Here is a 14,508-nt window from a genome sequence, read left to right on the forward strand (position 1 = left end):
GCCTTGTAGGTCCTGCATGTTAACAGGGAGATGTCCCTCAACTGCTGGGTTACCAATCTATCAATATCCAGTTGCCGTAAGACCATACCCAAAAGATCATGTCAGTGAATGCCCACTCTCCTGACAACAGGCATGATGCATTCATCTTCCATCAGTCAGGCGTACCAGCCATTTGCGACACACCACACCAGACCTGCTGCTGGGTGACAAAGGATGCCCGCTCTCCACCTGGCTTGTAAACTTCTCTCTGCTGCCCCACCATGCAAAGGCAACATGCCTATAACGAGAATCATGTCGTCACCAGGAAACAATGGTTTTGCTGCCTGGATTGATCAGCGGATCTCTGAAATATTCATATTTGTCATGAGATCAGCTTGAGAGGAGAAGGAAGAGGAGCTTCGAGGACCTCTTTGATCTGGATATGCTGTCTGTTAATGGATACTCAGATTCCAGTTCCCTTGAGATGTTATCCTCACATCACTGTTGCTCCACCATTCCAATTTTTAACTCATCTGCCATAGACCATCACAGCGGCCGCTTGGCCAAACAACCTTAAATAAAAGCCACCAATCAAAAGCCATTCCATTGCAATTTTATCCAACAATACTTGCAATAATACTAAAGAAATTGAACTATTCAGGTGTAGCTTCTTAATGCCTGAGCCAGTTCTCCCCCAGTGACTGCTGCATGGTTGGCGGTGTGTGTGTGTGAGATGGGGTGGGGGGGGGGGGGTGACTTACACTGGAGGAGACTGCAGATGACCTTAGAGGATGATCTTAAGCAGATCTCTGCCTAGCTTTGGATTGTTCCACCTTGCAATGGATGGCAGAAAACCAAGCAGGTTAGCTGAAAGGCAATGTCAAGGATACTGGTAGAGGAGTGGCAATGAAGGGAGCATGCCTGCTGTCAACCCTGAGAGAGGACAGCAGATCTCTGCTCCACAAAGTCACTCCAAGGGCACTGCCTCAGTAATCCTAATATTTCTTTGAGGTCAGATTGCTGGACTGCCGTGAGGGCCTGCAAGCCTTTTTGAGCAGTGGTTTCTGTAGCCATAATGGCAGCAGTCTGAACCTACACAGCACCATGATGGGCTTACATGGCAACAGGAATAGACCGTATTACTTTATTATGAGCTTCCATTATAACCCTCAGACTTTGAGTGGCTTCTGCTTGAACTGCGATGGGAGCTGGGACATCGGCCACCAAATGCTGCAAGTGCTGTCATGGAGTTGGTCACATCTCCACACTCAGTTGGTAAGGCTCCAAGCTCTACAAGATGCCCTGTCCCAAGTTGGAAACAGAGACCAGCATGTTCCAAGACAGTAACAGCAGGCTCTGTGGCAGGTTTACCAATGCACCAAGCATCTCGTTGTGCATAGAAACAAAGGAGCAGACGTAGGCCATTCAGCCCATTGAGCCTGCTCCGCCATTCGATACAATCATGGCTGATCATCCACTTCAATGCCTGTTCTCCACACTATCCCTATATCCCGTTATGTCACTGGCATTTGAAATCTAACAATCTCTACTTTAAACACATTCAATGACTGAGCTTCTCTGGGGTAGAGGATTCCTGTGATTCACAACCCTCTGAGCAAAAGGATTTCTCCTCATCTCGGTCTAAGTGGCTTGCCCTTATTTTGAAATTGTGTTTCCTGGTTCTAGACTCCCCAACCAAGAGAAACATCTTACCAGCATCTACCCTGCCTATTCTTTTAAGTATTTTGTAGGTTTCAATAGGGTCAATCTGTGGAGAGCTGGCACATGAACTATCCTTTCCCAATGGTCTAGCTTCAGCCAACTCGTAACCTCATTAGAGCCTTGGTTCAAACATGGACAAAAGAGCTAAACACAAGAAGTGAGGTGAGAGTTACTGCCCTTGGCATCAAGCCAGCATTTGACTGAATGTGGCATCAAAGAACCCTAGCAAAACTGGAGTCAATGGGAATCAGGGGAGAAACTCTGCGCTGGCTGAAGTCAGACCTGGCACAAAGAAAGATGGTTGTGATTGTTGAAGGTCAGTCACCTCAATTCCAGTACATCGCTGCAGAAGTTCCTCAAGATAGTGTCCTAGACCCAACCATCTTCAGCTGCCATCCTCCAAGAGAGGATCTAACAATCACCCCTTGGCATTCAATGACATTATCATCACATAATCCCCCATAATCAACATCCTGTGGGTTACCATTGATCAGAAACTGAACTGGACTAGCCAAATGAATTCTGTGGCTACCAGAACAGGTCAAAAGCTAGGAATCCTAGGGCGAGTAACTCCCCTCCTGATCCCCCAAAGCCTGTCCACCATCCACAAGGAAAAGACCAGGGGCGGGATTCTCCCATACCCAGCGGGGCGGGGGGGGGGGGGGGGGGGGGGGGGGGGGGGTCCCAGTGGGTCGGAGTGGCGTGAACCATTCCGGCGTCGGCCCACCCCAAAGGTGCAGAATTCTCCACACCTTCAGGGGCTAGGCCAGCACCAGAGTGGTTTACGCCCCGCCAGCTGGCGTGGAAGGCCTTTGGCGCCATGCCAGCCAGGGCCGAAGGGACTCCGTCGGCCGGCGCAGGTCCACGCATGCGCGGGAGCATCAGCGGCTGCTCACGTCATCCCCATGCATGCTCAGGGGGGGGGGGTCACCTACGTGTCGGCCATCGCGGAGGCTGACCCGGCCGACATTCTCCACTTGCCTGGCTGAGTACATCTCCAACACCACTGAAGAAGATCGACACCATCCAGGACAAAGCAGCCTGCTTGATTGCTCCCCCTTCCACAAACATTCAATTGCTCCACCACTGACGAACAGAGGCAGCCGTGTGTACCATCTGCAAGGTGCACTGCAGGAACTCACCAAGGTTCCTGAGGCAACACCTTCCAAACCCACGACCACTAATAAGAATAATCTTTATTGTCACAAGTACGATTACAGTAACACTGCAATGAAGTTACTGTGAAAATCTCCGAGTCACCACATCACAGCGCCTGCTCGGGTACACGGAGGGAGAATTCAGAATGTCCAATTCACCTAACAAGCACATCACCATCTAGAACAGGGGTGGGCAAACTTTTCCGTGCAAGGGCCACATTCAGAAATTCACAATTTTAAAGGGCCGCATAATATATTAAGTAAAATAATTACTTCACCCGGTTATGATTCTGGGCGCCTCATATAGGACATAGAACAGTACAGCACAGAACAGGCCCTTCGGCCCTCGACGTTGTGCCGAGCAATGATCACCCTACTCAAGTCAACGTATCCACCCTATACCAGTAAGTAACCCAACAGCCCCCCCCCCCATTAACCTTAAAAAAAATAATAAAAAATTTTTTAAAAAAATTTTTTTCTTTTTTAAATGACTTGGTGGGCCGCATAAAGACCTTTGGCAGGCCGCATGCGGCCCGCGGGCCGTAGTTTGCCCACCCCTGATCTAGAAGGACAAGAGCAGCAGACACCTGGGAACCCCAATAACTGGAGGCTCCCCTCCAAGTCATTCACCACCCCGACTTGGAAATATATTGCCGTTCCTTCGCTGTTGCTGGGTCAAAACCCTACTACTCCCTTCCTAACAGTGCTGGGAGTGTGCCTGCATCTCACTGTAGCAGTTCAAGAAGGCAGCTCACCACCACCTTCTCCAGGGATGGGCAATAAAAGCTGGCCTAACCAGCGGTGCACACATCCCATAAATGCATGAAATAAAAAGCTGTCCTCTTCAAACGACGAAGCAGCCGATGGTCATCTGGGACTATGACAACTTTACTATTTACTATTTATCTGTAGTGCAATAATATTTTTAATATCTTTACAATTTATTTGTCAGAAAAATCAAAATGGAGATTAATCCAAATGTGAATATTTCAAATGGCACCAAGGAGCTTAATAGAGACATTGATGATCTTGATAAGGAAGTTGACAAGCTCATTCAGGACATGAATACATTCAGTAACAAATCTGGAATAAAAGCTTACATGAATGGTAAGTGGAAGAGTGGAAGAACCATTAAACTGACAGTCAATGGACTATGTCAATGTCATATGAATGCTGGATTTAGTGATTAAAATGGCGATTATTAAAATTTGACATGATTTCTTGAAATCACCGTATGTTTTACATGCTTTTAAGCATCCAAGTGATGTCAATTGGGAGGGGTGGCACAGCGACTCAGTGGTTAGCAGTGCTGCCTCACCACGTCAAGGACGCAGCGTTCGATCCCGGACCCGGCCCCCAGTCCATATGGAGTTTGCACATTCTCCCCGTGTCTGGGGAGAATGTGCAGGGTAGGTGAATTGGCCACGCTAAATTTCCCCTTATTAAAACAAATGATGTCACTTGGGAGAGGATGTTAACTTTTTAACTGCATGGAGTCAACTAGATCTGCCCAGAGCAGAGTTAAAGATTGGCCGCCACATACTACCTCGTTTTCATTTACTCTATTCATGGGATATGGGCATCGCTGGCCAGCCGTGCATTTATTGCCCATCCCTAATTGTCCATGAGAAGATTGAGCTGCCTCCTTGAACTATTACAGTCCAAGTGGTGTAAGGTAGGTACACCCACAGTGCTGTCAGGAAGTCAGTTCCAGGATTTGTGATCCAAGGTACTTACTAAGAGAATAAAGACAGAAGCTTCCATGGTTTTAAATAAACCAAAATTAACTTTATAATGCTAAGTAAGAAAAGTAAACAATTTACAATATCAATCTTATACTCATTCAGAATTAACATGAGGTATGTGTGAATTGACAGGAAAACTGTGGTGAAACAGACCACACTGGATTGGATGGGATTGGATTTGTTTATTGCCACTTGTACCGAGGTACAGTGAAAAGTATTTTTCTGCGAGCAGCTCAACTGATCATTAAGTACATGGGAAGAAAAGGGAATAAAAGAAAATACATAATAGGGCCTAATACAGATAATAATACAGATCGGGAGACCATTTGTAAAGGTAGCCCCGATCATTTGGCCCTTCCGCTCACCGCAGCCTCTGGAACCCCCACTTCACCCAACGTAGCTCTTCTGGGATACTCAAGTCCAACTTCACCCCATCTCTTAACATAGAACATAGAATATACAGTGCAGCAGGAGGCCATTCGGCCCATCGAGTCTGCACCAACCCACTTAAGGCCTCACTTCCACCCTATCCCCTTAACCCAATAACCCCTCCTAACTTTTTTGGTCATTAAGGACAATTTATCATGGCCAATCCACCTAACCTGCACTTCTTTGGACTGTGGGAGGAAACCGGAGCACCCGGAGGAAACCCACGCAGACACGGGGAGAACGTGCAGACAGTGAGCCAGTGGGGAATCGAACCTAGGACCCTGGAGCTGTGAAGCTGTGAAGCCACAGTTCTATGTACTTGTGCTACCGTCTAAGGACAAGGACAAGACCCCCCCCCCCCCCCCATTCTCCCCCGCTCTGGGCCCAACTTCTGTTATGGGCAACCCCCAGCGAGACCCCTCGAGGTGCCACCACAATTGGTTCAAGACTGGTTTATGACTTTGTGAGCCAATACCAATCGATGCACACTTGAGGCCTCGCTGGTGAATCCCGGGTGAATTGGGGAGAGAATATTTAAATGAGCCAAATACCTTATTTAAATATGCACACATAGATCTTGTCCAGTAAGAACGAGATTCCATTGAATCTCTTGAGATATTTTGAGTGTCGCGAATCTCAGGAGATGCCTCTCGCGAGATTCAATGGCCTCATCCCGACACCAAGTCTGGTATGATTCAGAGGCAAAAGGCCTCTGAATTGTACCCAAAGTCTTCATTTTCGAAGATCTAGCCTCAATTTCCTGCAAATTCAACTCCGATTGCCTCAACGCCTGCTCGTCACCGGATGTTTTAGTCTCTTCTCCTGAGACTCCGAGGTTACATTCCAGCACCAAGTTATGGGCACAACTTCAGCTCTTCGACCGTTCTGAGCAGAACTGCACTACTCCAAAGCAGTGACCCGACGGCCCGTAGAGCAGGGTCACCAACCTCGCACTCCCTTTTCAGCTCTCCTTAGCTTTCCCTGAGCCTTCACTGCCAATAGCACCATGCTTGCTGCATGGAACCTCTTTCTTTGCTTCCCTGCCCAGTGGTTTCTCTTCGCGGTGGGCTCCTCCAAGTGGTTTATTTCCTGTGGGTCCAGTCCTCTTGGGGCTTCTCCATGAGTTTCCTCGCGATGGGTTCCCTCCTCTCAGTCCTGGGACTCACCGTGTTGTGACAGCCAAAACCCTGGGCCTCATGATCCTTGTTTTCACGCCCTGTAGGCGAACTCCTAATGTCCCGAATGGCTGAGCCCTTCAATTACAAAGAACAAACTCACACAGAGCATACACAGACTGTCACTTTCTCATGCACTTTGTCTGCCAGGAGCTCTCAGGCCTGCTGGGAAATAGAGTCCTTGGCCTCTACCCGGAATAAGGTTAGTTTTTACCTTTCAACACCTGTTTCCACTGCAAGAAAGAAAGGTTTATCATAGTGATAGATTCTTTACAATGACTTTAACATTTCTTCACAAGAAGTACTTAACATTATATCATACTACACCAATAAGCTTTTCATTTTCTCCACCTTTAATAAGGAAACGGGAGTCCACACCGAGTAAAATAAAGAAACATAGTTTTATTACCATGGGCAGCCCGGTAGCACAGTGGTTAGCACAGTTGCTTCACAGCTCCAGGTTCCCGATTCCCGGCTTGGGTCACTGTTGGTGCGGAATCTGCACTTTCTCCCCGTGTCTGCGTGGGTTTCCTCCGGGTGCTCTGGTTTCCTCCCACAGTCTAAAGATGTTAGGTGGATTGACCATGCTAAATTGCCCTTAGTGTCTAAAAACGTTAGGTGGGCTGACTGGGTTACGGGGATAGGGTGGCGACATGGCCTTAACTGGGGTGCTCTTTCCAAGGGCCGGTGCAGACTCGGTGGGCTAAATAGCCTTCTGCACTGTAAATTCTATAATTTACAATACAATATATGCACTGCCCGGTAGATCCCAATCGGCTTCCTGTTTTGGTTGGTGCCTTACTGATTGACCTTTTAGGCAAAGGTTAACAGAGATCTCCTGTCCCAGCTGGGCAGCTCATAATCCGCATAGGCCCCATGTAGGCTATTCCACCACCATTACACATCTCGTATTTATAGAGTTATAAAGGCTTAACCCAAACAGGTTGCAGTACCATATTAATAGCATTTTTACAGGGCCTCTTTGCAACAAGAATTTATCCTCCCAGCCATTGACAGCAAAATACCAACATATTGAATCGAGCAGTGTCATAAAATATTCACACTTGCTTTACAACTCACTCATGGAAGAAACAACATCCTGTCCCAAGCCTAAGGCAGGCTAGTTGTTGCTTGATTTATTCCGTACAGAAGCCGTTTTATTTGCTCATGTCCTTGAAATTCAGCTGTGCAGAACAGAAGCTATGAAACATATCTTATCTCAACAGTACTTTAGTTCTATTGCTAATCCAGATTTACATCTGTCTTGTCTTTTTTGAAGGCCTATCTCTGTTTTGATTAAGTTTTCTTTGCTTTGCAAAATGTTGTTTAAGTGTATTTTCTTTTGTGAAGTCTACCAGTATTTTTTATGTAGTGTGATTGGGGTGGAAACCAATCATGAAATTCCTTATCGTTCGTCTTAGGTCTGTAGTTACGTCCCTTCCGTGTGTCCGCTTTTATTCCATTGTGAAATGGGTGGTTTTCTTTCACTGACTTACTCCAAACCTATTTTACCAATTGAATTTAATGAGCTGCAGTAAGTGGATTCTTGGTCCTTCATGTATGGAATGTTCCTCTCAGCTTTCATTTCCCCGGTCATTTATTTTGTTGCACTTGTAATTATTATACGATGAATCCAGGGAATTCTATTCAGAGAAAACTATTTTGTCCATTTTTATGCAGAAATATATTTCTTCGTGCTCCTGGTATAAATGAGATCACAACAAGGTTATTGACATCTGCCTGATTATTTTTGAAGATGGCAGACTTTCCCCCAGGAGAGTGAAAATCGACTATACGGCAGATTGCATCGCATCCTTTTGTATTCTATGCTTTCTTGTGTTGTTTAAATAACGCTCAGCGTTATAGAGAATAGTCAACATTAGATTCAAACTCAGCACGTAAAGATATAAATCGGAAAAGATCGCTACAAAGGCTGAGACTAGGGGGGAATTTTAACCATTCCAACCACACATCCTGTGGTCCAGCCCCATGGGGGCTGTTTAGCACAGGGCTAAATCGCTGGCTTTAAAAGCAGACCCAGGCAGGCCAGCAGCACGGTTCAATTCCCGCACCAGCCTCCCCGAACAGGCGCCGTAATGTGGCGACTAGGGGCTTTTCACAGTGACTTCATTTGAAGCCTACCTGTGACAATAAGCGATTTTCATTTCATTTCATTTCATCCCCCCACTGCACAAACACACAACCGATGGGAGAGCTCAGGAGGAGGGTGGTTGAATTGGCAAATGTGCAAAACTTGCTGCAAGTCCTTCCATGGTTTAACCATATGGGTTTGGGGAAAGCTATTGGAGCCACTCTGGAGAGGCAGGTCCATCATTTTATATGTTAATGAGGCCCAATTCCTTTGGTTTTGGCAAACATATGAATTTAATGCTGTCTAGCAAAGGGCTCAGGAAACTGAAGTGACTGGATCCAGGGGTGCTTGTGGGTTAGGAGGAGCAGGAGTGTTACACTCCAACCCCCTAAAGAATCTGCTGCCGTGATCTGCTGGACCCTAGCTCACCATCAGCAATCAGCCTCGGCTCTCCTCTATCCCCAGGATTTCTCCTTCTCTCCCAATTGCCTATCCACAACACCACTGCTCCACGCCCTTTTGCTTCTCCTCTCCCACCACCCGCAGATATGCCCCATATCCACCATGGTGCCACTTTTCCCTCCCTCTAGCCCTCCTGGCTGCTGCATTCTGAACCTCTCACCACTTCCAATGGCTGGAAACTGTGCACTGCATTCTTTGCCTGTGGCCTCTACATGTGGCTTTCCCACCTGGAAGGTGGCTCACTAGGAAACAAAATAGAGAATACTGGTAATATCCTGGCCGGAATTCTCCGGCTGTTGTGAATCAGCACACCCCGCCCTTGGGATGGGCTTCAATGGGAAATCCCATTGACGAGCAGCGGGAATAGAGAATCCCGCCCCCAGCAAATGGCGCACCGCTGGGAAACGTGCGGCTGGTGGACTGGAGAACCCAGCCCCCTCCACATCTCACGCTTCCCCCACTCTCCTGCCCATACATATCGAGGCCATAATTTCAGTAAGTGTTAAAGATAATTTCAAATGACTGCATCGAAAAAAAATCTCTAAATATCTCATTGAGGACCATTCACGTACAACACATGTACAATATACTGCTGAATTTTCTGAAAGCTAGCACCTGAGTAATGGCCTACCTGTGGTGTGTGTTATTCAGGCACAAATGTTACTGGTGCATGTGACTCACATCGAGCCATCATTTTCTGGGACATTAGCGATGTTTGGCCATTACCCCTTAAACAACGACAGGATGCATGTAATGGGAAACTGGTTAAGTACATGTAAGAGAAAGGAATAGAAAGATATGTGAATAGGATGAAATAATGTCTGGTGGGAGGAAGCTAGTACAGAGCAGAAACACCAGTTGGGACAAAGATTTCTTTTGTATGCTGCACTTTCTATGTAATTCTTTGTAAGAAGATAAGTATCATAGCTCCGCCATCATGAAAATTAACAGCCATCGCCCTTTTGCTGCATTTAAACCATTGTTCACACCACTATCAGTCAGATTGAAAAATCATAGCATTGGAGACCTTCAGGAGTCCTTGTGAAGCTTACTCAGACCAGTATAAACTGTTGACCCAAATAAGCATGTAACAAAATTTATTGTGAAATAACCTAAGCAATAATGATCTTTCCTTTAATGAAAGCAAAGTTGTTGATTTGGGAAGTTCTCCCTTCATCTCTAAAGATGTCTCCTGACTCCAGAACAGCAACAAAAATCTGATCACAGACAGACATACACTCGCTTATGTACAATTAAGAACATGAGAAAGAAGTAGGAATAAACCACATGGCCCCTTGAACCTTTTCCGCCTTTCAATATGATCATGGTTAATCTCGTGCCTCAATTATACTTTCCTATATCCCTTGATTTCCCAGAGGAGACCAAAAATCTTATTCTATCTCAGCCTTAAATATCTTGAATGATGGGAGCATGAACAACCCTTTGGGGCAGAGAATTCCAAAGATACACAATGCTTTGACTGAAGAGGTTCTCCTTCTCTCAGTCTTAAATACTCAACCCTTTATCCTGGGACTGTGTTCCCCAGTTCTAGATTCTCCAGCCGGGGGATACAACCTCTGAGTGTTTACCATTTCAAGCCCCTTCTGAATCGTGTATGCCTCCATGAGATCATCTCTCATTCTCTGAATAACTGAGAGTGTAGGCTCAATTTACACAAACTCTCATCACAGGACAGCCCTTTCACTCTAGGGAATCTTTCTACTTAACCGACATTGTGCAACTTCCAGTGCAAGCATTTGGAGACTAAAACAACACACAGCACTCCAAGTACAGTCTCACAAAAACCCTGTACAATTTTAGCAAGACTTCCTTATTCTTGTATTCCTATACTGTTGCAATAAAGGTTAAGGCGTAATTTGCCTTCCTAATTACTTACTATACCTACTATACTAACTTTCGATCTTCCTTGTATGAGTGCACAGAGGAGGGCAGCACGGTGGCCTAGTGGTTAGCACAACCACCTCACGGCGCTGAGGTCCCAGGTTCGATCCCGGCTCTGGGTCACTGTCCGTGTGGAGTTTGCACATTCTCCCCGTGTCTGCGTGGGTTTCGCCCCCACAACCCAAAAACGTGCAAGCTAGGTGGATTGGCCACGCTAAATTGCCCCTTAATTGGAAAAATGATTGGGTACACTAAATTTAAAAAAAAAAAATAAAAAAATGAGTGCACAGAGGTCTCTCTGAACATTAACATTTGGAAGTTTCGGGCAGCACGGTGGCCTAGTGGTTAGCACAACCGCCTCACGGCGCTGAGGTCCCAGGTTCGATCCCGACTCTGGGTCACTGTCTGTGTGGAGTTTGCACATTCTCCCCGTGTCTGCGTGGGTTTCGCCCCCACAACCCAAAAATGTGCAGAGTAGGTGGATTGGCCACACTAAAATTGCCCCTTAATTGGAAAAAATAATTGGGTAATCTAAATTAAAAAAAAAAAAACAAACATTTGGAAGTTTCACATCTTTTAAGAAATATTCTGTTTCCCCTGTTCCTATTACCGAAGTTAAAGATTGATTAGGAAATAGGAAATTGTCAAGTGAAAATTGTACATTTATGGGCACCACAGCTTTGGGACATCCATTTGCAGTTAAATGCTTCATCGAGATAAAATGTACAATAAAATAAGCCTGTACAGTAGTGCATACCAATTTTTAATAGTTTAATAAAATAATTCAGCTCACTCAGCAAATAGTGTTCAGGTATTTCTTCCGCCAGACTGTATAACAGTGGTAAAATTTATAGTCAAAGGTTAGGTTCAGTTCAAGGAATGATAGTATCATTACTTTCTTTTTGTGGACAGGTACTTTTGAAGACATTGAAACGTACTATCAGAATTCATCAGCCTCACAGCAAAAGGTGAATGATTCAGAAGTGCTGCTGAACAACTCAGAAACAACAAGAGAAGAGGCAGCTGCTTTGTTAGACAAAATAATGTTGATCGATCAAAATAAGGTTTTTGCACTAAACAACAAGACAAAACTATTGGATATAAGCATTCTAAATAATAAGGTGAGTACTGACTCTATTTAAGTCATTTCAAGGAAAGACGGGCTGGTCAGTAATAATTTAAGGGCAAAGAAATAAAAAAAGTATTTTTTTAAAAATCAGGGGCAAAATTCTCCCCTAATCGGCGGGGCGGGGGGTCCCGGCGTAGCGGAGTGGTACCAACCACTCTGGCATCGGGCCTCCCCAAAGGTGCGGAATTCTCCGTACCTTTAGGGGCTAGGCCCGCGCCGGAGTGGCTCCCGCTCCGCCGACTGGCACCAAAACTGGCGCCATGCCACCCGGCGTAGGGGCTGGCCGAAAGGCCTTCGCCGGTCGGTGTGAGTCCGCACATACGCCAGACCGTCAACGGCCGCTGACGTCATCACCGGCGCATGCGCGATGTAGGGGGTCTCTTCCACCTCCGCCATGGTGGAGGCCGTGGCGGCGGCAGAGGAAAAAGAGTGCCCCCACGGCACTGGCCCGCCCGCCGATCGGTGGGCCCCGATCGCGGGCCAGGCCACCGTGGGGGGACCCCTCCCGGGGTCCGATCGCCCCGCGCCCCCCAGGACCCCGGGGACCCACTCGCGCCGCGAATCCCGCCGGCACCAGAGGTGGTTTAAACCACATTGGCAGGAGAGGCCTGACAACGACGGGACTTCGGCCCATCGCGGGCCGGAGAATCGCCGCGGGGGGCACGCCGATCGGCGGGGCGCGATTCCCGCTCCCGCCGATTCCCCCCCCCAGCCTGAACACACTTTGGGAGAGTCCCTGGGTGCACCCCTCCAACACCCACAAAGAGCACCACCAGCCCGAGCGCACAAGTGCAGAATATCCCAGTTTAGCAGTACCAACCCAGCAGTGTCCATGCCCACTGGAAGTACCACCTGGGCAGTGGCACCTTGGCAGTGCCAGGGTACCACCCTGCCCGAGGGGCATACAGCTCCGGGCTTCTGATCCCCTGGGAGACCCCATGAGCGTTGCTCTGCCTGGTTACTGTTTGTGGGAGCCTGTCCTGAACAGTGTGCGCCCAACATTTCTGAGGCGAGGGGGATGAATCTCAAAGCCTCAGGTACGTCGGGAATCTGCACATTAGAGTGAGACTAGTTGTCCCACTCTGATGTGTAGATTTGCCAAAAAGTGATCCCGCCCACAATGGGTGGGATTTACATTGCAATGTCTCACGAGATCATGTTGGATCCTGCGAGACGTTGTGAGTAGTGTAGATCCCGAGAGCGGGGTCTCCCAGCTTTTATTGGCCACACTGCGCCCCGGTGAGCGGCTCTTCGGGCACCGCATGCCCATTGGGTCGCGCCCACCAATATTAAGCCTTTCTAACATGATAAAAAGAATTGAATATTCTAGAATGAACCCGATCCACAACATATTAAAGATACATAGAACTGCAGAATGCGAAATTTACTGTGTGAAGTGATGCAGTTTGGTAGGAAAAATATAAACTAAATGAGACAATTTTAAATGACCTGCTTCCTAAGGATATACGTTCGTCTCTCTTGGAAGGTGCAGGACAAGTTGAGAAGGTTGTTGTTAATTAAGAAAGGAATAGAGTATAAAAGCAAGAATGCATGACAAAACCTTTTTAAAATACTGATTAGGCCCCAGCTAGAGTATTGACTTCAATTCTAGGCACTGCACTTTAGGAAGGGCAAGGCCTTTGAGAGGTTGCGGAAGAGATTTACTCGAATGGTACCAGGAATGTAAATCCACCTACCCTGCACATCTTTGGGTTGTGGGGGCGAAACCCACGCAAACACGGGGAGAATGTGCAAACTCCACACGGACAGCGACCCAGAGCCGGGATCGAACCTGGGACCTTGGCGCCGTGAGGCAGCAGGGCTAACCCAGGGGCAGATAGGTTTAAGAGGAGATTTGATAGAGGTGTTCAAAATCGTGAATTGCTTTGATTGAGTAAGTAGAAACTGTTTCCAGACAACACAGATTTAAAGAGATTGGTAAAAAAGAACTAAAGGCAACATGAGGGCATGAGGGAGTTAAAAATCTAGACAATGAATGGTTCCAATGAACTGGAGTGCACTCATGCCACAAAGTGGTGGAAGCAGATTCATCAGTGGCTTTCAAAGGGGAATTGAATGAATAGTTAAAGGGCTACGGGGAAGGAGCAGATGGGAGGGGTGACCTGAATGACTCTTTCAAACAGCTGGCATGCTGAATGACTTCCTTCTGTGCTGCATCAATCATTGATTCAATAGTAAGCCATACTGTTAACCATCCATTCTCAACTAACACGCCAACGCAGCACAGTAATGAGAGGAAAAAAATACATGTTTAATATTCATATTTTAAGACCTATCATAATCCCGTCCAGGAACTTTCTTTTTTTAAATAAATTTAGCGTACCCAAATCATTTTTTCCAATTAAGGGGCGATTTAGCGTAGCCAATCCATCTAACCTGCACACCTTTGGGTTGTGGGGGCGAAACCCACGCAAACACGGGGAGAATGTGCAAACTCCACACGGAGAGTGACCCAGAGCCGGGATCGAGCCTGGGACCTCGGTGCCGTGAGGCTGCAGGGCTAAACCACTGCGCCACTGTGCTGCCCTGTCCAGAAACTTGACAGTCATTAAAATGGTCACCAGCCTCATGACCCTTTCGAAATTGGGATTTTGTGTCACATTGCAGAACACCTAACTGGTTTTCAGTGTAGTCGTGTGCAATGTGTAAAAATCTCCATAGACGACTTCCTTCAAATTTCATTTGTCTATCTGAC

At 46.9% G+C, this 14,508-nt stretch overlaps 1 protein-coding gene across 1 annotated transcript in view; it reads left to right on the forward strand.

Moving 5' to 3' along the window:
* The window catches only part of LOC119973347 (laminin subunit beta-4-like), a 163,850-nt gene that overhangs the window by 126,868 nt on the left and 22,474 nt on the right, over window positions 1-14,508 (forward strand). The window contains 2 exon segments of the mRNA XM_038811282.1: window positions 3,811-3,965; window positions 11,576-11,784. Of these exon segments, the coding sequence (XP_038667210.1) occupies window positions 3,811-3,965; window positions 11,576-11,784 (364 nt within the window).

This window comes from Scyliorhinus canicula, chromosome 11 (assembly GCF_902713615.1).
Source record: "Scyliorhinus canicula chromosome 11, sScyCan1.1, whole genome shotgun sequence".
Classification (NCBI taxonomy): domain Eukaryota; kingdom Metazoa; phylum Chordata; class Chondrichthyes; order Carcharhiniformes; family Scyliorhinidae; genus Scyliorhinus; species Scyliorhinus canicula.